At 46.8% G+C, this 27,399-nt stretch overlaps 1 protein-coding gene across 1 annotated transcript in view; it reads left to right on the top strand.

Moving 5' to 3' along the window:
* Ifrd1 (Interferon-related developmental regulator 1) overlaps positions 1-26,134 on the top strand; it is a 33,325-nt gene extending 7,191 nt beyond the window's left edge. The window contains exons 3-12 of the mRNA XM_037425461.2: positions 2,684-2,774; positions 2,847-2,927; positions 5,613-5,814; positions 6,497-6,550; positions 9,243-9,403; positions 20,569-20,677; positions 22,706-22,837; positions 23,300-23,428; positions 24,271-24,360; positions 25,648-26,134. Of these exons, the coding sequence (XP_037281358.1) occupies positions 2,684-2,774; positions 2,847-2,927; positions 5,613-5,814; positions 6,497-6,550; positions 9,243-9,403; positions 20,569-20,677; positions 22,706-22,837; positions 23,300-23,428; positions 24,271-24,360; positions 25,648-25,731 (1,133 nt within the window). The 3' untranslated portion in view covers positions 25,732-26,134. The remainder of the gene's footprint in view (positions 1-2,683; positions 2,775-2,846; positions 2,928-5,612; positions 5,815-6,496; positions 6,551-9,242; positions 9,404-20,568; positions 20,678-22,705; positions 22,838-23,299; positions 23,429-24,270; positions 24,361-25,647) is intronic.
* Positions 26,135-27,399: the final 1,265 nt, after the last annotated feature.

Here is a 27,399-nt window from a genome sequence, read left to right as displayed (position 1 = left end):
GCTCACGCTATTAGCACACACGTAAACGCACACTGGAAGCACTCTGTGGAGCGTAACACGCATACTTGCGGCGCACGTGAAAAAAAAGCCGCACATCTGCTAATGTATTAAGCACCATTTCGATTGAGCGGTTTGAATATATGCCACCCTAATGAAGCGACAAAAATAGAACACACCAGCAAGGCGATGTCAAAGTTTTCTGAAAATGCACAGACGTTCGTTCCAGCGCTGTGAGGCAGCCTTCCCAATGCGTAAATTGCTGGTGGCTAACCGTTAACAATGTGCGCAGTTTGGTTGAAGGTAACCAATAACGCAACGCTAACCGCAATATGGCTTATGTAAGTGTGAACATCCAACGACAACACCTACGTCTCACACACACCAGAAATGAAAACACAAAGTTGTTTCAGTTCGTGTTGCGTACTGGTTCATGTAGCCGAAACAAATAATTTCAAGCGAATTCAGACAATCAAAATGGAGTAGGAAACAGAGCTAGAGCTTACTTTATTTTTTTAACTGCGCTGATCCATGCTTGTTTTCTTTCCCTATTGTGCAACTTGTCCAACAACCGATAGGTACTGTCTGCACTCTCGTGCAGAGAACAGTACTTCGGACCTCGCTGACGCTTCCGTGTGGCCTCTTCTGCCATTGCGAAAAAGCAGCGTCAAAGAGCGAACGTCTTGTTCCCCGCACCGACTTTAGAATGCGTGCCGCACATGCTCCTGCTGCTGTGAAACACACTGAACAGCTTGTGCCCTCCGCTCCGCATATCCCCAATTTCCTTCAGCTTGCAAACTCGCCGCTCCGCAAACTTGAGCTTTGGGTCCCTATGGCGACAATGTAACTGGCAGAACTACGAAAGTGCAGGAGCATCCAACGCTCGACCAGTCCAAGCAGCACTGCTTTCCAAAAACGCCATGGACGCAACTGTGGCGGACGCGATTATGGATAGCAAAAAATGACTTAGCCTTGTAGGCACGTGCGCAGCCAGCAATGCGGATTGAAAACAGAACTACCATTGTCTGAAACCGCGGTCTACTAGCAGACTACTAGCCGTGGGCACGCGGTTAACTCAGCCTTAGAATAGGGGCACTAAAAACGTAAATAAAGCTATAGAAGCGCTGTGGCATCTCTGTCCAAAGAATCGAGTAACGTTGTTCCTATCCACCTGTGTACTTTAGCATTCAGTTTTCAGTTGGTCTCAAGCTAAGCTTCGACTTGCGCTTTCGCCGCAGCTGGCTGCCACTGATATCTACTAAGGGGAGCTGGGTGGTGCAACGAGCGTGCGCAGTTAAAGCCGCCGGAAGCCACCATTGTTGTCCAGGAAGCCACCGCCATGAACAGTCGGTTGATGCTGATGCTGGGGCTTTTCTCTTCTTTGTAATGAAATGCCAGCCTGTAGCGCAGTAAACTGTATGAATCTACCGGAAATGTCAGCAGGTGCAATCACACCGAAGTACCTCAAAATTATATTAGTTTTACGTATTCTGCGAGAAAATTTTGGTAGTTAATTGCCTTTTTTTTTTTTTTTGACGAGGTGTGTTGAAGGTCCTTAGTTTTCTTGATATGCAATTTCCCAAGCTCAAGACCTCAAATATACGAGAAGTGGAACAGTAACTCAAAGAGACACAACTGAATGCCGTCTCTAAAAATCAGACTTTGCAGTGACCATTTTGCAGTAATGTTTTGAGCGCTCAGTTCCAAAGAGTCATCTTCGAAACAATGCCATCCCAACGCGGTTTTCTTTCCCGGATCATTTACAAACGAAAAAAACTGTTGCGCTCCTGACTACTATGATATTCCGGGACAAATTTTTTTTCTGTTACCTGACTTATAAGTAATTGCAAAGTTGTACATTGCAGCATTCCGTCGTATTCTGACGGCGTCGCTACGTCGTCTGTAATTTTTCTTGTTGCGTCAATTGGCGTTTCAAGTGATGCCTTAGCATAGGGTTTGTTACAACGTCCGTGATTTTTTTTGTGTAGCGTTGGGAGACCTTGAGAATTTTATGTTAAAAAACAAAAAATGGGATCATAACAACTTCTACCAGATATTTGATTTACATGCCTAAAACGCCTAGAAGACGCCAGCTTCTGGGGCAGCGAAGGGAACTTCTGGTGGCTGCACAAGTGCCCGCATGGGAGAGTCGTCCAGCCTTTTTAATGGAGGTCAGTGCTGGTTGCGCTGTCCCGTCCGTTCACGTGTATCCCAGGAAGACATACGCCTGTTCTTATGACAGTGATAGATTTTGCTTGTTTTGATGACGTGAAATTTTCTGAGATACGAATATTTCCACACCCCTTTTGAAACTCGCCCCTTCTACTGTAATTGGTAAATCCTACACTCGTACGCTTGACAATGACGATGTTTACGACCCCTCTCCCTCTTGCGGTATTTTTCACGATGTTTCTTTTTTCTTTTGATGCAAACGGGGAGGGGCAAGTAAATCTATGCGACCCCCTCCTCTATTGTTTTTGCTGGATGGTTGCTAGCGGCTAGTCATGACCATTTGGCAGTCTAAGGCTAGTGTCCTCCTAACTTGTTCTCCAGTGACTTAGCAAGTTTCATTTACCGCTCTCAAAAAATATTTCTTTTGGAGCTGTTTTTAGTGATTGCACAGTGTGTACTTGTACCTTTTGTCACCTGTGTATCCGTTTTTCTTTTTTCCTCATTTATCCCACAGTTGGTGAGGCAGATGTTGAGGATGGCGGTGTGCTTCACGACGACTTTGAAGACAAACTTAAAGAAGCAATTGAAGGAACATCTCAAAAAAGGTACGCCCGCACCTGCATTTGAGTCACTTGTGCGAAATCACTGAAGCCCTTTCTCTGCGCACATCGTTACAGTGCCAAAGGTCGCCTCTCATGCCTGGAAGCCATTCGCAGAGCTCTGTCCAACAGATACCTGTACGATTTTCTCATTGAACGGTCAGTATCCTCTCGTAAAGAAATTTTTTTTTTATTGTCACAGAAATGGTAGTAAATCTGACACTAATCTTGCAGCTAACCTTCGATTTTTTTATCAGCGGTGCTGTCAAACCTCGTTACTACGTACCTGCGTTAAGCATGTGAACGGTTAAAATGTAGTCGAGACAAATCCCCAACTGAGTCTCATACGTATATAGAGACTAGATCATTTGCGTACTGCTTAAGTTGTAGTGTTCGGTTTATGCCTATCACTTAGAGCATACTAACTGCATACCGCCATAACATGTTGAAACAGACAATATTACTGCGCCGCTGAACTTGCAGATGGCACAATGTGCCATGAATGGTTTTCTATCATGTTGAGAAGCACGGAGATCAGTTGGTAAGTTGTTTCGACTCCTGCGAGATTGCGCGGCGATCACATTGGCAGCAATCATTAAAAAAAATGAAGGCAATGTGGCGACCACTGACAAGCACGCCGGTATAAGTTATCGCCGCGAAAAGCTTTATCACAGTAAGCATACCTGGTTATCTGTTCGGGCATGCATGTGGCATCGTGTCACTTTAAACTTACTGCACACTTTAAATGGCCACTCACCAGGTTTGACAATTTTGAGCTGACAAGGGCAATTGAGACGAGTCGTTCATGATCACGGCTGCCAAAATTTTTAACGCTACGCGGCGTGGAAATTGGTTAAATTTCAAGATGAATGCTACTCCCCTTCTCTTCTGCCGGCGCACGCCTAGAGAATGAGAGCATCACGTGGGCATATGAATGGCGCTATGTACACGGCAATGCAGTGACGTTGGTCCTCTACGTAGTCTACTCTGCTCTGACGTTGTCAACAGTATACCATGTGACATGGCAAAAATGATTTAACACAACACGCGTAGTTTATGTATTTGTTGCTTTAAGAGTATAAAACTTGAAATAAATAATGAGATCCAATAAAAAGTTGTCCCTGTTTTTCTTTCATTGTTTCCCGTGAAATACTACGAGGTTCGGGGCTAATGCGCCAGCGTTTCGCATGCGTTCATGTCCCCATGGTCAGCGCATTGAGCAGACGACTATCGTGGAACGCTCCTACGCGTTCGCACACTCATTGTGCTCATCTACTCTACCGCATCTAAGCCAACATTTCCAAGCCATCCCACAGAAACAGGCAGAAGACCACAAAATAACGCTGGTCAATAAAGCAACACTGCTCGCATGCTCCGAGTTTGGACTTGTTTGGGCACGTCTTGCGCACTTCACCTCATGGTTGGATGCTGGAGAAGGTGGGGCAGAGATTTGGCTTGCGAATGCTACGCGGAGGAGCGACAAGGGTTTCGAGCTCGCCTCCTCTCATCCTCATTTCACGCCGCTTCAAAAAACCCGTTTTCTCCGTTCGTGATGAACTGATTAAAAAAAAAATTTTGTGGCAAAATGTTTTTCATTGGACACCCAACAACTTCCACTGTCTAACTGAAATTCGGTATGGGGCCTGGTGAGTGGCCCTTTAAGTAGGCGACTATCTGAACGCGCTGGGTCGCCGGTAGCTGCCGCTTTACAGAAACGAAAGCAGCTCGCTGTCGCGAAGTTTAGTGTTGAGGTTCGCAGAATTGGTCCGGTGTTACGCCAACATGCACGCACCGTAGAGCAAGCGTAGAGCTGTGGTGACTATGCTGCAGGCTTTTATTCAGCGACAGCCCAAACGCGCCTTCGTCCGCTGCCAGGACTTCTAGAGAATCGCAGAGAGCGCATTGCTTACAGAAAGCTAGGCGTCACTGCGTTAGTAGCCGTAAAGGAGTGGGCGTACTACTTAAAGGGAGTGGGCGTACTCTACAGCAAGCGGATCGGCAGTCACGGTGTGCGCCGAGTAAGCGAAGTACTAGATGCAACTAGCAATGCAGCAAACGATTTGGCCCTTTGCGACTGTACACTGTACCGCGTTTAAAAAAAAAAAAAACTGCATCAGTTTTTGCCCAGGAGCAGACTGTGGAACAACTGTATCGCGGACAGCCGATTGTGTCCGTTCTGTAGCTGTACCACCTTCCGAATCCTGGGCCCTGCAGTATAGTTTCGAAATGCTTCTTGGCGTCACCACCGCATGCTATCAGGCAGTTGTGCGAGGGTCAGAATCTATTCCGCACTTTGGCAAAAAGAAAGAAAAGGCTTTGCAGTAAGCAGTTTTGGCAGTATTTCATGGGACGCTGAATTTATTTCTTTGTTGTCGGTGATGGTGCATGTCAGGAGTAGCAAATTTGTAGGTGGTGGTTATGCGTAGTAAATTTAGCAGGTAGTTATGCTGCCATCCCCGGCATGTACGTATTAACGGGGTTTTACTGTAGTGATATTTTCTGACACCCTTGTTGTGGTCTGTAGCTCTACTGCTTTAGTTGTCTCGTTTGCTCATGCATCGAAAACAAAATACGTGGCCAATGATGGGACAAATTTTATCGTCTACAGCCCTTTGCTCCGACCCAATCTTGTGACACGTGCATTGATTGCATTGGGAAGTACATGCTAAAGCGCACTTGTTTGCATCACTTACTGTGAAGTCACAGATGTAAGACTGAAGTGTTCATGTGAGACAAATCTACCCCACAATTTGTATAATTGTAAATCGTTTCACTCGACTGCACTTGTTGAACCTGCATAAATATTTTTTACACTCCGCAAGTCTGGTGCTCTCTTGGATGCAGGCCAACAACTGTTTGCGACTTCGTGGAGCGTGGCCTGCGCAAAGGTCGAGGCGAGGAGCAGGGTGTGTCAGCCACCCTGGCCGCTCTGGCCTGTGTTCACTACGGGGCCGGCGAAGAGGCGGCTAGCCTGTTTCAGACATTGCTTCAGCCGTTGACCACTCTGCTCTTAGACACAGCGCAACCTCCATCAGTGCGAGCAAAGGTGTGCATGACATTGTTCAAAAGAGACCCCTAAAGCTGAACGCTGAATGAGTTTTGTCTTGACGTTCATTTCTCATGTTGAGGGATAGATTAGATTAGTTAGAGCGAAAGCGCCCTCCTTTCCCCCCCTTTTTTACTGAAGGGAACGAGGCAAAGGAGCCTCATGAATGCAACCGTACGAACAAAGTGATGTAGATGCAGTATCTATTGTAGTTTTGAACTCGGTAGTAGAAAATTACGAAACAAAGAAAAACAAAAGTGAATGAAAAGACCACCTCCTGTCGGGATAGTCTTACTCAGCTCGACTTGCAGTGCATTGCATGCACGTCCGAAAAGTTCTGGGGTCAACTCCCGTCGGTGGAGAAATCTTTTTTCTCCCACTTTCATGTCCCGTTGTCTTGTAACTACTAAGCTTCAATTAAAATCTACAAATAATGCCATAGATATACAATAAGGCCAAATTTGGTTTTAACTCTGCAAAGTCACAACAATACAAAATCGGGGGGCATTAAATTTGCTAAATGGAACCTCTCTTGGCCAAAATTTCGGGATGCAGGCTTGGCAGTTGTTAGAGGTTGATAGCGATCCGCGATCCTTGTGCCTATGTGGCATAGGTATTATTGACAGGCCAGTCCTCAGGCCAACGGAGTCCCGATTTCTCCTTTCCGTCACTTTTCTTTCAGTGTGCAACAGCCCTTGGCCTTTGCTGCTTTGTGGCAGAGTCGGACAACTATACAGTGAGTGTGCATTGATCTTTCCGTAATGGCTTGGCACAATGCCATTTTTTGGCTGAGTGCGTTTACTTGAGTGGGGGGGGGGGGGGGCACGTAATGTATGAAGCAGTGATGTTACTGGTAGTGCTCTTGGGGTTTGCTCATGCTTGTGATTGGCAGAAGCTGTATGACCAATTGAGACTAGCTCACGCCGGCAGTTATGACCGGCTTGTTGCCGTACCAAAGTGCTATGCTGTTCCTTTCTGCTTGCGTCGCCGCCTCATAAAATAAGCAGACATCCTGTTTCCGTGCATCTGATTGGATCGCAAGCTTTGCAAATGCTGTCACATGACATGCGTCAAACAAGCAAGCGACTTACCCAGAAGTTTCTTCTCAACCAAAGCACTAATTTGACAGTTGAACTTACCGACTCCAATACATAAATGCCTTGAAAACTTCATTGTCGTAACTGCTAACTGCTATAATTGGATCGCATAAAGATGAAACATATTAAAGAGGGCAGGAAGTGGAAGGGGCTGCAAGACTTGTCGTTCCTGTCGTGCCAATTCGGCTGCGCCCTTCCTCTACAGTGGTTTACGCTGGCTCACTTAATACAAAACGTGGCCCTCTCTTGACTATACTTTGCTAATAATAGCAACAAACCTGCTGACTTCTTTTACCTGCAGCAATGTTTCCGAAATGTGTAGCTATCTAAATTGGCTCTGCCATCTAAATTGGCGCTCGAACATTCTCACTCATAGCAGATTAGCTGCAAGATAAGACACTTGTTGCACTATCTCCCATCCTATTGTACTGTCACTGGCATACCCTCTCCCTAAGTCACGCTTTTATCTCCCCTCTGCTCTAACATTCACTATGCTGTGTTCGGTAAGACAGCACACGTCACCAACATTCTTCTGGGCTTACTCACACCGAGTTTCCCTAGCTCACCAGACGCTGTAGGATATGGAGTGAAGAACGTCGACCAAAATCCATGCATGTTCAGAAGGCAAGTCTGAGTGTAAATGCAGAGAAGGCTGGAAAACTGAGTATTCCCTGAACGAATACTAGTATTCACACAGGGTACTGTAGTTTTCTACCGCACAAAAAAAACGTACAGAGAAAGGCGGGACAGGCCCTGAAGCTACATTATGATGTACCAGCACACCCAAAACGCTAAGTCGCATGGGGTACAGAGCTTGCATCATTTTTTTTTTTATTCAGCAATTTTTCTTCTTGGCCGCCCAGTGGTCAGATTTAGTTGCTATTACAGATAATGTGGCTCTTCAACCTTGCAGTAAGTGCTTTATTTCATACCAAACTTTTCCCTGCTACGCTGAAAGTCCCCCCACCCACTGTGTGAATGAACCCTCTAAGCAGCAGAGTGCTTATCAAAGGTAGATAAATCCACTCAAGGACAGCATGTCAGTGGTGTGATGAAAGTGGTGAGAACTGGAAACTTGGAAATCAGCTGACCGAAAATGGGCAATTTGAGATAGTATCTGGTTGTAGCAGCAGAATCATGCTGCTGCTTCTACTGGTAGTGACGGTGATGTTGATGAATAGATGTGGCTAATGTTGATTCTTTTTTGTGCATTTTATTGGGAGCAACTGCACATAAAAGCCGAGATAAAATGTTGCAGTATCCTGCTCTAGAGCATGCCAAAGGCGGGGGAGATTAGCATTGAACTTCAGGCAACTCAACTTGTGCGCAAAGCGCAGCCGTCGCAAGAGGAGTATGATGTGGGTGTTTGTGACTTGCATCGTTCCTTCACTTTTCTGTAGTAGTCGTCACAATAGGCACTTCGTCTGCGACAATGATATGAATTTGTTTGTCCATAATCACAACATAAAGTAAAGCTTTTGCACCTAACTACAGATCTTTCTTTTTAGATGGGGCACCATATACTTTTCTGCTTGAACAGGATGAATAGACCCTTTTCGAAATTCAGTGCCACCTATCGAACAAAACCGAAAACCCCTTTTTTCCGTCATGTCTTGTTCACCCAAGGGACACTCATTGGCGTGCCATCTGAACGCAGTACACATCCTGCAGGAATGCAAGCAGTGTGCGTGTGCGCTGCAAGGAACACTCATCGGCGTCGCTGGGACACACAGCCCGCCAGCTCACACGAGTGAACAAGATATGGTGGAAGAGCCATGTTGTCAGACTGCATTTCCTAAAGGGTCTATTGTACAATTTTGATCACACATTCAGGATTAAAAAAGAACATCAGGAGTTGAAATGTTTGCTAGGAGTTGATGCACTTTGTACTTTTATAGCCTTTTTAGTGCTCATGAACTTCAGCACACGACTGGGCTCTACTTTCAATGGATATTTACATTTGCCAGTTAGCTTTGGGGGTTCTCTCTTCAATAGTAAGGTTGACCCGCTGACTAAGTGACTCACTGAATGGTCTGTTGATGCAGAGATGGCGAAACTCTTGACCTTTTAATGTGAGCGAACTAATTGATTGATTGATTGCTGCAGCTTCATAGTGGCACGCAGTAGTCATAAAGCCGATGGCAGTGTGGTACAATTTAAGGAAGACCGAAATTTGGGCGAGTCGGTGCAGATTCGTTGTGACTAACAGCGCGAAGACACAGACATAGAGTGGAAGTGGACATTGTACATGAACACTCACTCTATTCGAAATAATTGGAAATTTTAACCGAAACAACTGGTAGATTTCTGCGGCAATGTGATTGTTCACAGGAGGTGCAGAGGTGCATGGAATCTCTGTGGCAGGCACTGTCAGGGGCCAAACCATCGACCGGCAACAGTCCCACCACTGTGGTGCACAGTGCGGCTCTCTTGGCTTGGGGTCTCCTGCTCACCGTGGCACCTCTGGACAGGCTGTTGGCACAGGCCAAGAGGTATGGGCTGCAGTGGCTAAACCTACAGCTCTCATCTCGCAATAATAGCAGCCTTATTGTGAACCATCACTCAAGGTTTCTACGAACTTGAAAAACCTGAATTGTTGAGGAATTTAAAGGGGTACTGACACAAAAATTTTCACTTATCGTTTTGTTGCGTCAAATTATGGGCCAAGTCCTCGGGAGCGTAGGGAACATGCTGGTAAGCATGAGTGCGTCGTGTAAAATTAATTACCGCATGCTTTTAAAAGCTAATTTCGGTTCTTACTGTATGCGACGTTGTAACATGGCATGAGCAGCGCCACAAGGAGGTAGTATGTGCACGCAAAAGTTTTCCTGGCGTATCCTCATCCACATGTCGCTTCTTTGATCATCAGCTGCGCGCCGCACGTGTGGCAACTGTCACGGCAGGGAGGTCGCACAACGTTGGGATGACATCATCTTTGTCGACAATCCGAAGTCGGTCAGCAACTGCATGTTGTGCGCGTACACGTCCGGAGTGAACTGCAGTGAACTGAGCAAAGTCCGCTTGGTTGGCGTCCAGCCTTGACCGTGGCACAACGAAGTCAATCCATGCATGTGTCGACGCTGGATCGGAAGGGAATTGGTGGGAACTTGCACCTGATTTTCCAGTTTTACAGACATGAGATTTGGCGTGGCAGATTTTGCTGCTGCGACGGCAAATTCAAAATCAAATGATTCCTCTGCCCTCTGGTCAGCGGGCACATTGTATTTGCGGGCACGTACACTATTCCTGATTCTGCTAGCTCGCTTCATAGGTACGCTGGATGACAGTGACCGCACCATCGCACGGCGCAAGGAGATGATCAAGAAGGCGACGTGCAAGCTGCCATTTTTTGTGTTTTGGTGCTTGACGTCATCATAACTTGTCAAACTGCTGTGTGATGTCACCAGGATTAGTACTGTAGCCTGACGTCAAGTTAGTGTATAGGTCGGTAGGTGTGCCCCAAGAAAATTGACTTTATAATCAAAGATATCAGCATTTTCTGTGTGTCACACTTGCTCATAGCCATCTCTGTATACAGGGCATTTGTATGGCAGAGTAAACTTGCCTTTGAAAAAAAGGTGTCGGTACCCCTTTAAACATATCGGGAAAAAGTCGGAGAATTGTCAGAAAATATGTAACTGGGTCGCAGTCCGTGCAGCTGTCCTGAAAACGATCTTTACATTTGGTCAAAGCTTATAAAGTCTCTTTTTTTCTGGGGCTACACTGTTTTATATAACGCACAGGTTCGCTGTTACGAATATAGTAAGTGAAGAATAGCTGTCATAAATACAGTGCTACAAATATATGTTTATAATGAATTTTTCAAACTAACGAAGAAGTTTTATGGCAGGTGCAACTTATAATGAGGTTTGAGTGTATAAACACCTTGTCAACGAAGGCTCCCTGGGCGCCACCATGGTGCTGAGGCTCCCAGGGCACCTCAGCACCATAATTTAGCTGCAAAGTGCTAAAGCCAGCAAGCGCCGTGCCCAGAAACGTGTTTGAAACATTTACTTTTTGGTTTCATTGAAACGATTATAGTTTCGACTTTGTAAAGGCTGTGATCGCTCTAGGAGCAGCCGTGAACTTTTAAAGGCTATGTGTTGTATTTGTCGCATACTGGGAAGCAGCCCCCGCTTCGGGGGAGCGTTAATTGAAAGACTCCGCGGCGAAGAGGGGGAGGAGGGGCAACTCGGAGGGACTCGTTTTCGGGTGGTTCGCGTGACGGGCAATGCGAAAGGAGCGAAGGGCGTCCTTGACATCTGTTTTACCTACAAGCCCAGCCGTGAAGGGAAAGGGGGGGTGAGGGCCACAATGACCCTTCTCGAACACGCGGAAAGCGTTTTGTCCATCTGTCCTTGAAGACCGTCGCACGTGCGGGGTGCGGAGGAAACTCTTTGACAATACTTGTACTTCTCTGTTTGCTTTTCCTTTTTTTCTTCCCCTCTCTACGACAGCGGTACATAGCGAACGAATAAACCAGTCTTCGTGATGCGTTCAAACTGAAAGGACGTGTTTTTTTCTCTGTCGTCGTCTCACTAGAAAAAGTCTGCCTCCCTGCTATTCCGCTACAACATTTTTTGGTGCCGAAACCCGGGAATTAGGGACCCAAAGATGGACATCGACAGGATGAAGCGCAAAAGGGCCGTGGTGCGAACGTCAACAACAAAGCTGCTCAATGACATCGCTACCATGGAGGACGACGCGTCACTCGGTGAGCTTGAAGAAAAGATCAACCTTCTCACCCTTAAGGAAGACTCACTCAAAGAGCTAGATCGGGAAATTGAGATTGGCGTAGAAGATGATGCATTAGAAGAGGAAATTGCATGCTCCGAGAACTACAAAGAAAAGATCAACGTAGCAAGGACTAAAGTACAGCTCATGCTACGTGAGCTTAGCTGCACTAACGCCGCATCAGTGAGCGCTTCGCTAGATCGCACCTCAAGTCCCTCAGATCAAAGAGAATCTAGCCGTAACATCCCGCAAGTAACCCCCACAGTAAAGCTGCCAAAACTAGAGATAGCAAAGTTCAACGGCGAGCTTCGACAGTGGCAAGGCTTTTGGAGTCAGTTCGACACGACAATAAACGCTAACCACCACCTGTCAAACGTGGACAAGTTCAAGTACCTGAACAGTTACTTAACAGGAAAAGCAGCGGCTGCCGTTGCGGGTCTTGATTTGTCCGACGGAAACTACGAAGTTGCTCTCTCGCTGTTAAAGGAAAGGTTCGGTCGTAAAGAAGCCATAATCGAGGATCACATGTCCAGACTGCTCAATATCAAGTCAGTGCGTGACTCGCGGAACCTCAGCCAACTTCGGAGCCTCGTTGACGAAGTAGAGAGAGGTGTACGGAGCCTCACTTCTCTTGGCGTCGGTGTCAGCACGTACGGAGCTCTGCTCCTGACAGTAGTAAAGAAGGCGGTGCCTGCGGACCTTCATCTCGAATACTGTCGACGAAAGGGCGCTACTACAGGAGGCAGTGAACTGGAGGCATTTGCGCATTTTTTGAGAGTCGAGGTAGAGGCACGGGAGATTATACAGCGGGCCGAAACACCAAGGGGCATGTGTGTAGAATCGTCTGTCGAAAACCGTAACAGCACCTTTAAAGCGGCGAGAATGTCTTCAGCCGCTGCACTGCATACCATGACCAAGGAGAGAAAAGGGTGTCTGTTTTGTTCGTCAGGGTGCCACGAAAGCGGTGACTGCGATGCAGAGATGTCGGCAGCTGATAAAAGAGAAATGCTGAAGCGGGAGAATAGATGTTTCCGCTGCACAGTAAAGGGGCACACGTCAAGAGAGTGCCGTAAGGCCAAATGGCTCAGGTGTGCCAACTGTAGCGGAAAACACCTCACGGCTATGTGTGATCCTGATTTCAGAGAATACCGTGGCAGTGGTGAACAGAATGCATCCTCTCCACCAGCGACAGGACAAGCCACAGTGCTAAAGTCTTCTCTAGGCTCAGAGGAGAAATTTATGTGCATGGAGGGGCATCAGTTTCTTCTGCAAACAGCACGAGCTTGGACAGTGGGACCGCACAAAAGTACGCTTGTCAGGCTTCTCCTAGATGGTGGCAGTCAAAGGACGTTCATCCATCGCAAGTTGTCTGAAAGACTGCAGTTGAACGTGCTTGGGGAAGAGGAACTTAAAATCTATGCCTTCGGCGACAAGTCCGCTATAACCCGCACTAAAGCGCGTCTGGTCGAGCTGTGGCTGCAAAGCCAGTACGACGGGAAAAGGGCGCGAGTGGAGGCCCTCGAGGTTCCCTGCATCTGCGCAGATATAATGGCTGCGCCTTTAAAGTCAGTTCTTCTGGAACTTTCGAAATTTGGCTTGCCAGTCGCGGACGTCGCGCAGGGTGACGGAAGTGAAAACATTGATCTTCTGATCGGCGCTGATCATTATTGGGAAATTGTCACGGGATCCACTAAGCGCCTAACCTCCAAGCTGATGGCAGTAGAAACTGCATTTGGGTGGACAGTCCAGGGCCAGGTAGGCGCAAAAAGGTCACCAGGAGTCTGTCCATCTGTTGCTGGCGTAATGCGAGTAGCAGTGAGCGAACAAACTAACAAAGAAATATCAGCACAGTTGAGGTCATTCTGGGAGCTCGAACACATTGGTATCAAGGAACACGAACCAGCTCGCCACCAAGACGCAATCCAACAGCACTACAAGGAAACCGTCAAATTTGAGCATGGGCGGTACACAGTGTCTTTCCCCTGGAAGCCTATGGTTGATGAGCTCGACGACAACTACGAGTGCGCCGCGAAGCGTCTTAGAGCCAACACGACGCGCCTTTTGAAGGGAGATTCCTTGATCGTGGAATATGACGCCTGCATCCGAGAATACATCGAAAAGGGCTATGCAGAGCCAGCCAACAAGCATTGCAGCGCTTCGGAAGGTCCGGTGTATTACATGCCACATCAAGCAGTTGTTCGACAAGAAAGCCTGACAACAAAAGTGAGGGTGGTGTTCGACGCATCATCAAGTGCCAAAGATCGCCTCTCACTGAATGATGTTTTGGAAAGTGGTCCAAAACTTAATCCAGAGCTCATTGATTTGTTGATCAACTTCCGCACTTACAACATCGGCATCGTCGCGGATATTGAAAAGGCATTCCTTCAAATATCTCTGTCAGAGGGTGACCGGAACGCTGTGCGGTTTCTCTGGTATGCTGCCACTCCGAAGAAAGGTGAAGAACTTCCAGCGGTGGCGGCCTACCGGATGACGCGCGTTCCGTTCGGTGTTACATCCAGCCCATTCCTATTAGCCGCAACATTACGACACCATCTTGAAGGACTCCCAGAGCAGTATGCTGAGACTGCGAACATCCTGCGCAGCCATCTCTATGTTGACGACCTTGTGACAGGGGTCGACACCCTCGAACAGGGTAAAGTGCTATGCCAGGAATCAAGCGATATATTATCTCAAGCAGGAATGCGGCTCCACAAGTGGATGTCTAACGACCACGATTTAGTCAACTTCATAGAGGATGGGAACGTGGCGAAGAGGAATGCAAATGCCGAACTTCCTGCAGCCACCAAGGTATTGGGAGTAGGTTGGAATGCTCATACAGATAACTTCGAGTACAATCTGACCTCACTTCTTGAATTCCTCACCACCAGAGCCGACAGCAAGAGATTCGTATTGCAAGTCTCAGCCAGAATTTTCGACCCCTTTGGGTTTATCGCTCCTACAACACTGTACGTAAAGACAATGTTCCAAAGGTTGTGGGAGTTGGGAGCGGGTTGGGACGACCCCTTGCCAGAATTGATGCAAGCGGAGTGGAAGTGCTGGTGTGAAGAGCTTCAATGCATCAAGGCGGTGTCCATTCCGAGGATCATCGCAAGGGATTTCCGAGATGAAAAGACAGAGAAGGTGTTGCACATTTTCTGCGATGCCAGCCCAAAGGCCTACGGTGCTGTCGGATACGTTGCATGCAAGTCTGCTCAAGGAATAATCAATATAAGCCTAATTATGGCCAAATCAAGAGTTGCCCCTTTGAAGCGCCTCTCGTTACCCCGACTAGAGCTGATGGGGGCCCTCATTGGTGCTCGACTGTGCCACTACGTTGCCAAGGCCTTGAACCTCCAGAATGCTGCTGCCATCCTTTGGACCGATTCCACAGTGGCTATGCACTGGATTAAAGGAAACGCTGCCAGATGGAAGCCCTTCGTGGCAAACCGAGTATCAGAGGTTCAGGCGCTGACTGATCCCGAGGATTGGAGGCACTGCCCAGGACTAGACAACCCCGCTGACCTAATCACTCGCGGTATCCTCCCATCAGCCTTGTTAGAAAGCGAATTGTGGTGGAGAGGACCACACTGGCTTCACAAGGATAAGACGCATTGGCCAACGACCGGTGAGCAGAGCCCAGGGGCAGTAGAATGTCACCTGGAAGAGCGAAAAGTGACGGTGATGCCCGTAATATCATCGCCGTTCGAGGCAGTGCTGAAAGTAGAGGAGTTCAGCTCATGCAGCAGAGTCGTGCGCTTAACTGCGTGGGTCCGCCGCTTTGTCAACAATTGCCGCCGCGGGAAAGGAAGGAAAGGTGGTCCGCTACGAGCTGAAGAGGTGATCGATGCTGAGAGGTACTGGTTGACAACAACTCAAGGAGAAGCATTCAGTGACGACATTTCCAACTTGAAAGCCCAAAGACCACTGCACAAAGGCTCTCCTGTTCTGCCACTCAGTCCGTACCTTGACGGGGAAGGTCTCATGCGAGTTGGTGGACGCTTGCAATTCACCGACAACCACGAAGAGACTAAACATCCCATCATTCTACCTAGCACTCATCCCTTCACGCTACTGCTCATAAGGAAAGAGCACGTGAGAATGCTACACTCAGGGGTGCGCGACACCTTGGCGTCATTGCGAGAGTCGTATTGGATCATCCGAGGGCGCCAGGCCGTAAAAAAGGTTATCAAGCAGTGCCTCATCTGTCGCAAACAAAGTTGCCCTCAAGCCACGGAACCAGTGGCACCACTTCCAGCTGACAGAGTAACAGAAGGAAATCCGTTCGACACTGTCGGCATCGATTTCGCAGGACCTTTGATTTGTCAAGAGTCGCGCGGTGCCCGAAAATGTTACATCGCAATTTTAACCTGCGCTGTGACACGTGCCGTCCATCTTGAGCTCGTTAGCGACATGTCGACTACAGCCTTTCTCCTGGCTTTCAAGCGCTTCGTGGCTCGCAGGGGAATCTGCTCGACTATTTATTCGGACAACGCGCTAACCTTCAAGAGAGCAGCAAAAGATCTGAATGCAATGTTCACGCTACTAAAATCAGAGGAAATGCAGTCATACTTCGCCGGAAACCAGATCAGGTGGAAGTTTATTGTTGAAAGGGCAGCTTGGTGGGGCGGATTCTGGGAACGGTTGGTGCGATCGGTGAAGGTAGCGTTGCGCAAGGTGTTAGGTCGGAGCAGTTTAAGCTTTGAAGAACTCACAACTGTCTTGTACGAAGTCGAGGCCGTAATAAACTCACGCCCATTGACTTTCACCTACGATGATGCTCAAGAGCCAGAACCACTGTCGCCGGCGCACTTCCTCGTCGGAAGAAAGCTGACAACCCTTCCTCCACACCACCTGCCAGCCGAAATTCCGGGCGGTGACGCGCATATCTCACGACGCTGGAAGTACCGGTCTGCCATGGCTGAAGGATTCTGGAGACGGTGGCGGAGAGAGTACTTATTGGAGCTTCGATCGGCGCATCTGTCCCGGCCAACGACATCGAGTGACCTAAAGATAGACGATTTAGTTCTTTTAAAGGAAGATCATCTCAAACGACACATGTGGAAGATCGCCAGAATCAAGGAAACGTTCAAGGGCAGGGACGGCAGGGTGCGGGCCTGCAGTTTGAAACTAAGCGGGGGAACGGTGGTGAAACGACCAATACAGCTGCTTTATCCGCTAGAAGTCGACCGACAATGAGCTCAAGAGTTCGCTCATCCGGGGGAGGTTGTTGTATTTGTCGCATACTGGGAAGCAGCCCCCGCTTCGGGGGAGCGTTAATTGAAAGACTCCGCGGCGAAGAGGGGGAGGAGGGGCAACTCGGAGGGACTCGTTTTCGGGTGGTTCGCGTGACGGGCAATGCGAAAGGAGCGAAGGGCGTCCTTGACATCTGTTTTACCTACAAGCCCAGCCGTGAAGGGAAAGGGGGGGTGAGGGCCACAATGACCCTTCTCGAACACGCGGAAAGCGTTTTGTCCATCTGTCCTTGAAGACCGTCGCACGTGCGGGGTGCGGAGGAAACTCTTTGACAATACTTGTACTTCTCTGTTTGCTTTTCCTTTTTTTCTTCCCCTCTCTACGACAGCGGTACATAGCGAACGAATAAACCAGTCTTCGTGATGCGTTCAAACTGAAAGGACGTGTTTTTTCTCTGTCGTCGTCTCACTAGAAAAAGTCTGCCTCCCTGCTATTCCGCTACAACACTATGCACACGCGATCATTGCAGGCATCAGCGCGAATAGCTTGTGAACTCTTCTATGTGCAGTGCTCTCAATGCGAAGAGACTGCTAGAAGAGCATCCCTTCCTGCCATGGCTGTACTCTCTCACACCGGCATTTTGTAAAGTTACGCTATATTGGATCTCAAATAGTGGCTGCCAGCCTTACCGTTTGTTGCTATCGCATTCATTGCTTAGCAATTCTGGTGTAACTTTTTTTTTTAATAGCTTGATGGCAGCATTCAGGAAAAAAAAATAGAAGATGGCAGTAACTGTGCTAAAAAGAAGGGTCCAGTTTCTGGAACAGCCTAGCAAAGACAGGTGAACATGACTGCTCATCAAATTGACACTTGACTCCCGTGCGTTCAGATAAAAAAAAAATCACAGCATATCCACGTAGTGAATGATGATGAGTGGGACAAAGCGTTCGTCAGCCTGTGCATGCTTCTGTCCGTCCGCACGGCCGTCCGTGCGTCCGTCCATCTGTCCGTTCGTCTTCTAGTCTGTGTGTCCATTCGTCCATGCATCCATCTAGTCAACACTCCAAGTACTATCATCTCGCATCCCCTGTGGCACATACCTGCTGCGCGCGTCCGTCCATTAGCCTGCTAGTCTGTCTGTCCATCGGTTCATGCGTCCCATCCATGCGTCCATCTAGTGAACACTCCAAGTACCGCCATCTCCCATCTTGCATCCTGGTAGCTATGTACAACAACGACGGAGGATGGACAGACCCACACCTTAAGGAGCTTCGCCCCGCGAAAACACCATGGGCATCTGCACATAATTAAAGAAAGTCGCAGTTGCACAGCAAGGGTGAAGCAATGAATGCGATAGCAAATTGCAATGTTATACAAATTGAGGCTGGCACTTAATCCTTTTAGATTCAATCTCATATAACAGTACAAAGCACTGGTTTACGAGAACACGGCCACTTCACAAAGAGCAACACTTCTCGCACAGTCTCTTCCTGATGAGAGTGCAGCGCGTTAAAGTATATACTGGTCGCCCGCTGATGGCTGCAGAGCTAAAGTGTGCGCCACACACACACACACACCTTCGTTGTTTTCTTTAGGTGCTATTTCAAGACAGGCGGAGCGCTGCCTCTCTGCTTCGACTACAGACCTCCCGGGCCTGGGTATCGCATGTTATCGCATGCATCCTTCAAACTCGATGGGCCGGATCATTTGATCTCTGCTTCAACTGCATTCGTTGGCTCGCTTGCGCACTTTCACTGTAGATAGAACATAGGATGTGCGTGGGTATGTTAACAATTTGAAATTTATCGAGACATGATGGCAACAGCAGAAACACGTCACATTGGGAGTGTCTATATAATTTCTATTGCAACAATGAGGTTATTGTACAGTTGAAATTTCACTGAGTGTTGGAAAAATGCAGCATTAAACAAATGTCACTTCACAAGTGCTTTGAACTGGACTAAATTTCCTCTGAATGTTCTCACTGCTCTAAACTTGCTCAAAAAGGCCCTTCTGGGTGCTCCAAGCCTGCTACAAAAAGCACTTTTGTTTGCTCCGACAACTGCTCCCAAAGCCATGCACCCTGTTCCACCCCCGAAAGAAAGATTGCGTGCATTTGGCATTGTACCGCGTCATCACACTCAGCCAGATCACGTCTTACGATTAACAATAATTTGCCTATTCTATTGATTCAAGTAACAATTGCATCATCTGTAAGTCACACATGATTATCGTATCTGTCGATAGCTGCCTGTGTCTATTGATTGTAGATGATGGTTATTACCAATCAGCCGAATATTGTCTTTCTTTGTCCATGCAAGTTTTATGATTGCTTTGCGCTTTGCCCTTAGTTGCAATCTTACTATGTCACTGGAAACACTTCTGCCCTAAGATTTTCATACATCTGGGCACTCATGGGGCAGTTCTGTGAAATGAATTGTATGGTGAAGTCAAGGGGAGACACTGCTCTTAAAGAAATACTTTTTTATTTCTTGATTGATTTTGATGAAATGTGGTGAGTTTATGTGCATTTATGCGCTTACCTAAATGTGCAATTGTCTTTCAAGTGTGATGCGTTGTTTTTAAAATACAAAATATTTCATGAGGCTCTTTGCTAGCAAGATTTCTTTTTTTTTTTCTGAACTGAGCGAGCTACGGAGTAAATCAGAGTATAGCAATAATCAGGAATCATGACTGTGTGCTCTGCAACAAAAATGCATGTTCTAAACCTATTAAAAGAAAAGTTATGGTATGTTGAAGAATTGCGAGTGGGTCAATTTCAAGCTTGGATTTCACTTGTTCAACCAACCCCTCCTTAATATCTTTCAATGCCATTTCAAATGCTCGCTTATCAACGAAAGCCGTCTGTGTGCCTTAGTTCAGGGAGTGGTCGTTATGCGGCACTATATGAGGGCCCGTACTGCTCGCGTCGCATGTGCTTTCGGGCACTTTCCGCGGGACATGGGATAGGTGTGTTTCCCACTCCAATATCTTACATCTGTCAGATTTGTTCCTTAGTTCTTCTTTATCGTGGCTTGAAGCAACGCTGCCGTATCATCGCGGTGCAGCACATGTAGTCGCGTTTCAGTGACACTTCCCCTTTGGTTGTCGCATCGCGCCATGAACGGAGACACGCTATCTCGAAACACCATATCTTTTACAGAGCCAGCGTGATCGCCAACATAGTAAACACAAGGAATTTAGGACGCCGCCCCACAGATCTGTGCGCAACTGAACAAAAAAATTACTTTGTATGATTTCCATCGTGAGACACTGCATGGTGTGATCTCTTCCCCATGAATGCAAAGCTCTCACGAAGGCTAGGCAATGGGCGAGAGCAGGAAAGTGCTAAAGGAGAGCGTGGTGAACGGCTGAATTGAGTGCATCTGGCTTGTATTGATGAACTAGAAGAGCCATTGGTTCAACATACCGTAACTGTGTCGCACTGCTAAATATTTGGATGACAGTCCTACTCTCGGCTTAGAGGAGGGATACAAAGGGAGCATTGCACAATGTGACAAATAGAAGGAAAAGCAGTAGGTCAGGCAAACATGCCAAGCTTCACCGGCTTTGCTTCAAGCATCGCTGCTAAAAAAATGTTCTAGCTGCGCTCGTTCTATTATTGCACTTGACTTATTTCGTGCATTTCCTCAATCGATTCTTTCTTTCACCCTCCCCTTATTTGCCGTGGAGGCGTCGAGTGGACTCGCATGTGAACTTTTTCGTGCAGCAACATGGGCCGCCTTCAGGAACTGTTGGAGAGCTCGGATCTGGACTTGCGAATCGCGGCCGGCGAAGTCATTGCCATCATCTATGAAGTGGCCAGGGATTATGATGACGTACGTTTCTCTGCACCGCGGTCTTCTTTTTACATGAAATGTTTCATAACTCTTTCTTCAGGAAAGGAGTGGAACTCTGCCTCCGTTGGTTAGTTGTTTGAGCTAAGATAAATTACAGTAAAACCACGTTAATTCGAAGTCACTGGGGCCGCGAGAAAGCTTCAAATTAAGCGGGTTTTCGAATTAACAGAACATACAAAAAGTGGGATGCAAGGAACTTAGTATACTGTTCAAAGTAATCGGTGCTCGTCGTTTACTGTGCCAGCTAGCTTGCGGCTCCAAAGCTAATGTTCTTTAGCAATACCTGGTCTTTATTTTGCCGCGAACATAGAAGAACGGTGGGCCTCGCTGCTGCCATCGAAAAAAAAAAAAAGAAAAAAAAATTGCCCGCAGCTTCCTTCGGGGGAACACTGAGGAGGATGCGGACCATATAATTGGTTAACGGGGTGTTAAAGTGCGACTTACTTGGGTCGATGGCTAAATTGGTTAACGTGGTTGTGAAATGGGGTGTTAAATTGCGACTTACTTGGGTCGATGGCTAAATTGGTTAACGTGGTTGTAGGAGGGGGTGTTAAATGAGTGAACACGTACACACGTATGCGAAAGAGCGGCGCTGGTCGAAGGGACGTCGATCATTGTGTTTGTGGATTCGTTGGAATTCATTTCACCGCGACCTTGGACGTCGACGCGCCGTACAAACCAACCGACGAGCGGCAACTGAGCGAGCGAGCGCCGACCTTGAGTATATATACAGCACGACGGCGCATGCACTGTCAGCTGTTGAATGTTCTCGAAGCGCGACGCCACATGCGCGTCCACTGGAGAATCGGGAGAATTGTAGATGTCGAACGCGGTGTGTAGAGGAGGAAGGGTGCACAGATGGTGGAGGAGTGAAGCGCGCGCGGTGTGTAGAGGAGGAAGGGATGCACAGATGGTGGAAGAGTGGGCGACGGCGCATGCGCGCGCGTCAGCTGTCGAATGTTCGACAAGCGGTGCGGACGGCGCGGACGGCGCACTACAAGGCGCGAGTATAAGATGCTCCGCATCTAAAAAAACGCCGTCGTGACTGAAATGTGCGCCTGCAGAAAACAAGACATGTTAACTGCAACACAGTAGTGACACGCGAGCAGCATGTCACCTGCTCCTCGCTGCGCCAGCACGTCATGATGCGACCATTCGCACATTCTGTCTATTATAATTATGAATTTAATAATGGCCTGTACGAGGAAGCTCACGATGTGTTTTGGCTGGAAAAAAATTATCTTTGAAACTTTCAAACTTGGTTTTTGAAGTAGGTGTTGCTGGCAAGAAGTCCGCCAGCAGTGCAAAGGTGCAAATTGCTGGTGCAACCGGCAATCGAAGGTTTGCATACATCGTGATTTCCGCTAAACTGTCCTTTATTAATTTCTTTACAATCCCAGAAAGAATGTGTAAACCATGGCCCGCTGCGAAAAACACGCGATAACCTGCCCACGTGTCACCACTGTGTTGCAGTGAAGCATAGCTCATATTGCGCAGGCGCATGTTTTGGTTGATCACAAGACCGTTTCTTTTTTTTTTCTTTTTTTTTTTTTGCATTGGCAGTAGCGAGACTGGGGTGCTTCAGCTGCCACATTAGTATCGATACGTTGCATTGCGTTGTGGCTATTAGCGGTCGTCGTTCCTGCGGCTTCGCGGCGAAATCGGGATGTGGAACTGGCACATGGCACCCAAAGTTTTCGAATTAACCAGACTGGTGCCGGCCGCCGCTTCAAATTATCCACTCAAGCTTACATTGCAATATACGGGACTTCAGAAATTGTTTGAATTAATGAGGTTTTACTGTTCTTGCTTCACTGATCACTGTGCTGAATTTGTGGAAAGTAGCATTCATGCTCACTTTATCATGTTCTAAACATGACTGTGCAGTTGCATTTCTCGCGACGCACTTGGTATGTTTACGGCCCGCTTTCTTTCATCTTGTTAAGATTTGCCTTGTCATAATATTGTACTGTTTTGTTTCTTCTTTTCCTCAATTTTTATTACTAGAATTTTGAGGAACCATCAGACGACCTTTGCAACCAACTACGGCAGCTTGCCACCGACAGCCAAAAGTTCAGAGCGAAAAAGGAGCGTCGTCAACAACGCTCCACTTTCCGCGATGTCTACCGGGCAGTCCGTGTGAGTCTCTGGCACTGTCTCTGGCTACATTTTACTTCAGTTCTGAAGCCTTTCAGGAGCTTTGGAACAGAAGAGATTGGTGCACTTAACAGATTTGTTTTAAAAAAGTGTTAAGACTGTTTCAGTTAGTTTCAGTCAGGGTTTGCTGAGGTAGAAGTTGTACATCACTGTAAAGAGGAAGATAGTGCAGATCTGAAGATTATTCTTGTTAATATAGATTCAATCTATCGGGTATGTGTTGGTCACACAACAGCAGTCATCATCTGGCTCGCTTGCATTTCCTTTCTTAAAAATTCAATGGTCTCTCAATTCCTAGAAAGAATGCTATAGTATCACACACTATAGTGTACGATGTATGAATGTGTCCTCTAGCAAGCATGTGTAATAATGTGAGTGTTTGATATGTGCGTAGTTTTACAGGCCACTTCGGTGAGTTGCATCTTTTGTCTCTCACTAATTCAGGAAGGCTCCTCACCAGACATCAGCGTGAAATTTGGCCGCGAAGTTCTCGAGCTGGACACCTGGAGCCGTAAGCTGCAGTACGATGCCTTCTGCCAACTGCTGGGATCAGGCATGAACCTCCACCTAGCTGTGAGTGGACTTGGTACTTGCTGTCTTCGGTGTAGCTTTTGTTTTTGTTTGTGCAAACATAGCTGTAACGCTCTTGCAAATTTAAAGTATCTGGGCTCGTTATATGACATCAGATACATATGATGCTTCGTCTGGCACAAAGTTGATATTGCAAGAAAATTAAGCTCTTCTGTCTCTGAATCTTCTATTGGAAGTCTTCTGACGGTGAAAAGTTGCTGGAGAGTTCTTTCTTTGAGCTACTTTACGTAGTGAAGTTCCAACTACGTGCCTTGTACAATACAAATGCTCTTCTCAGTCTAGGGAGGGGGGGTGCCTAAAGTACCTCTGTGGTGTACAAGGATTTTATTCATCTGACTTGATTGTATGTCCTTTCTCAAAAATCATGCATTTCAAACTTTAATATCTAGAATTCTGCGTCATGCTGGCACCAGGAGCACCATTTGTGATAGCTGAATGGGGTAGCACAACAAAAGACATGGGAAATGAATTGTTATCTGTGAGACGGAAACTTGCCTTAGATAAGTAATTTTATTGTCTTCCATGGTGGAATGTTTGCACGGCCGTACAACATCTGAAAGTGTGCGTTCGTGCTTTTTTGTGTGTATGCCTGTTTTTCCCCTGCAACCTTGCCTATGCTGTGATATTCATGCAGTGAAGTGCGAAGTTACCGAATTTGCCGTTTATTGTATAGGGATCTTTCTATTAACTCCAGTAGCGTAGCCGGTATGCCAATTTAAAGGAAATGTATAATTGAGACTTGTGTTGTGTCGCCATTAAGACATGTCCGTACGGTTGCTTTTATATCTGCTAAGCCCTCCTCTTTTCTTTTTTTTTTCTTCTAGGCGAACGAGCTCTTGAGGGACATTTTCGAATTAGGTCCTGTAATTGCGGCTGAAGACCACATCATTTCAAAAATAACAAAATTTGAGAGGGTAAGTGCTCTTGTTGAATGCATTGTCACCATGTAGTGATCGTGAAGCGCCGTAATGTTTCTCTCTTATTGGTGCTTGCTGGCGACTGCAAAAATACTTGTACCGAGAGAATTGACATGTATACTGTGGGCGGCAACATTTGGAGGCTCACTAGTAACGTCTGCTAATTGTGATTCCTTTCTCTATCAGTGAAGATTTTTTTTTTTTCATTCGATGCAGGTAAGAAAAATTGAGTGCACTGTTTTGCCAGTTAGCTCAATATATAGTGTGTTTTGAATCTGCCACTTAGTCTTAAAAGGCAGGAATATTGTGCTGGAAGCGCTTACTGCAGTTGACGACTTGAAATGGCGCTGTGTTAGATCTTTTGCAGGTCCTATTATTGTGGGCGAGTTTCGTGTGTAGTTCTCCTCGTAAAATGAAGCACGACACCAAAACAGAGTGCAACAGTTGCTTGAGACAAGGTTTTCTTGTCACTCGTTCAGTTACGGTTTTATTTGCATGTGAGAATTTGAAACTAAGGTTGCAATAAAAACATAGTTGTTCTTGTACGATTAATTACAAATTTTCCGAGCACAATGAATGCTTTGCTTCAAGGGAACAAACGTAATCTCAGAAAATGTACACCACCCAGCGATATGCGAGACCACTGGTCTTACTAAACAAACTTTGGCACCGAGAATGCCCTCTTCATGATTGCCTTTGTGGTAGAAATGACAGGGAAGCCATTCGCCACTGTCTTCATCTTTTGCAAATTTAACACACCTTTACTTAGGTATCCCTGCTCATTGCATGACCTTGCTTGTTCTAACCGATAGCCAGCAGGAAATACATTTTGGTTTCGTTCTGGATTGAAATAACGAATATTGTTTCGCTGACATTATCATTCCGACTAACTCATAGTAAATTTTGGCTCTGATGTATGGTCCACTGTTGTGACCGTTATGACACAAACTCGAGATGATGGAATCGTAAACATGTGCATTACCTAGCCCTAAGTCAACATGCTTCATTCGGTGATCATTGTACAGTCGTGAACGACGTAAAAGTGAACACTCAAGTGACCTCCAGGAAAATCAGTCTCTAAACTCAGTTTGCAAGTATGCATGTCTTCATCACACTAAATGTTTTAATGTAGGGGACACATCAATGCACCAAATTTGTATCCTCACATCTTGAGCAATCGTTTCTTTATAAACCTCATCCCGGCGCTCCATTTCGTGTCACGCACGACTGTAAATCTACACGTCCAACGTTGTGAATTCCTCCTGTGTATCGTTTTCTCTGCAGCACATGGTGAACCTTGCCAGCTGTCGGGCCCGCACGAAGACCCGTAACAGGCTGCGTGACAAGAGGGCCGACGTGTACGCCTGACGGCAGCTACGGATTTCAAGAGGGCGACCTCGTCTTCCTTCCTGGCAGCGTCTCAAAATTTTTCTCTTTTTCTGGGAGATGCTAACACCCACTTATCGAGGGCACTTTGAAAATCGGTCTCGGGCGCATGGTCCTTTTTACGGCGCAATCAGGCTTGCCAGACCGTCGCAGGACATCCGGTCGTAGCAGTCGTCGCTTCCCCATCCTGCGACCCTCTTCGAACCACCATCGGTGCTTGCATGCTTTCTTGCATTCCTGGGAAACGGGCTCGGCGTCGCAAATCGAGAGAGCCAGCGTTGAAAGCCACCACACACGCTGTTAGAAGAAAAAGAAAAAAAAAAATACGAGGCTGTAGCGTGTAAGCGAGTCAAGGTCAAATACTAGTTCTGGTCCGAGTATTTAACTGTCACTCGACGTATTTATAACGCTTTCTTTTGCATGTATTCAACTAGTATATACAAACCGCTGATGCAGTTAAAGTATGTGCATTGAGTCTAGAGTCCCCAATTTTGTATCGATTTGCTCGGTTACAATGCAGTGCAAGTGCTTTTTAGCAGTAGATGCGGCGGTTGAAGACTGGCTGTTGAATGTGCTGTCGTGGTTTTTCCAGAAAGTAACCTCGAGCATTGGCCGGTGCAGCAAAACTGGCCTGGCGGGAATGCGGTCAGTGGATCTGTGATACTTGTTTTCGGTGACGTGGAGTTGTAAACTCGACTGGGCACTGCCACAAATAGGTGCACGTCGTGTGCGCTTTGGTGAAGAATAAAAAAAAAAGTTTGTTGCCTGTACAGCAAAATAGATGTGCTAGCTTGCTTGTTAGGTGCAGTTCTTCGTGCTTGCGTGGGAGCAGCAATGTTTTTTTTTTGGAATGCGAAAATTTGAAAAATGGTTCCGGTTAACAGCCGGAGTAATTGAAGATGAGACAAGACACGTCACTAAACTGTCAACTTGTTGCCCAGTGTTGGCTTTGTGGAGATGCATGCAGAGCTGTTTGCAATTCTAACATTGTTCTGGCCATCCAATGTACTGAACTTCGATGATTTTTTTTTCCAAGTCCAATGCCCTGAAAAAGTTTCGTAGTTACGGGTACAAACCAGAGACCCTGCATTGTATAGCCCGCTTGATAAACAGTGGCCTTTTTGTTCGTTCATATTTTTTTACTGTTCAAACGATTTATTTGTTGCTCAGCAACCCAGAATGATTTTGTTTTGGGTTATGCACAGTAGTAAGGCACTTTTAAAATAATGTTCCATGCCGGTGGCAAATCTTCGCTTTAAAAAGTATGTGGCTGTTCATTTATACGGTACTGATGGTACAGGTTGACAGCGTGACTTGCGTAGCGCAACTCTTCCAACACATATCGCCGGGCCAGAAAATTCAAAGCTGCTTTCATGAGCTCAAGGAGGTGACCATGTGACTCACAATCGATAGGCATTGGATTGCGCAAATGGGCAATGTCGCGTGTGCTCTGGCTTGTAAATTGACCTTCGGGTCTTTTAGCGAGTGGACGCGTTCTTATGCTATGGTGTGTAGATATCTTTTTATTATTTGTTGGTACGCATCTAGTCTTCAGAAAAGCCGTCTATTTTGAAATAAAAAAAAATAATGCAGTTCTATGCAAGGCACTTGCATGTTTCCAATCATGAAAAAAAAAAGTAAAAACCATTT

This window comes from Rhipicephalus microplus, chromosome 5 (genome assembly GCF_043290135.1).
Source record: "Rhipicephalus microplus isolate Deutch F79 chromosome 5, USDA_Rmic, whole genome shotgun sequence".
Lineage (NCBI taxonomy): Eukaryota > Metazoa > Arthropoda > Arachnida > Ixodida > Ixodidae > Rhipicephalus > Rhipicephalus microplus.
This window is presented reverse-complemented; position numbering and strand designations above follow the sequence as displayed.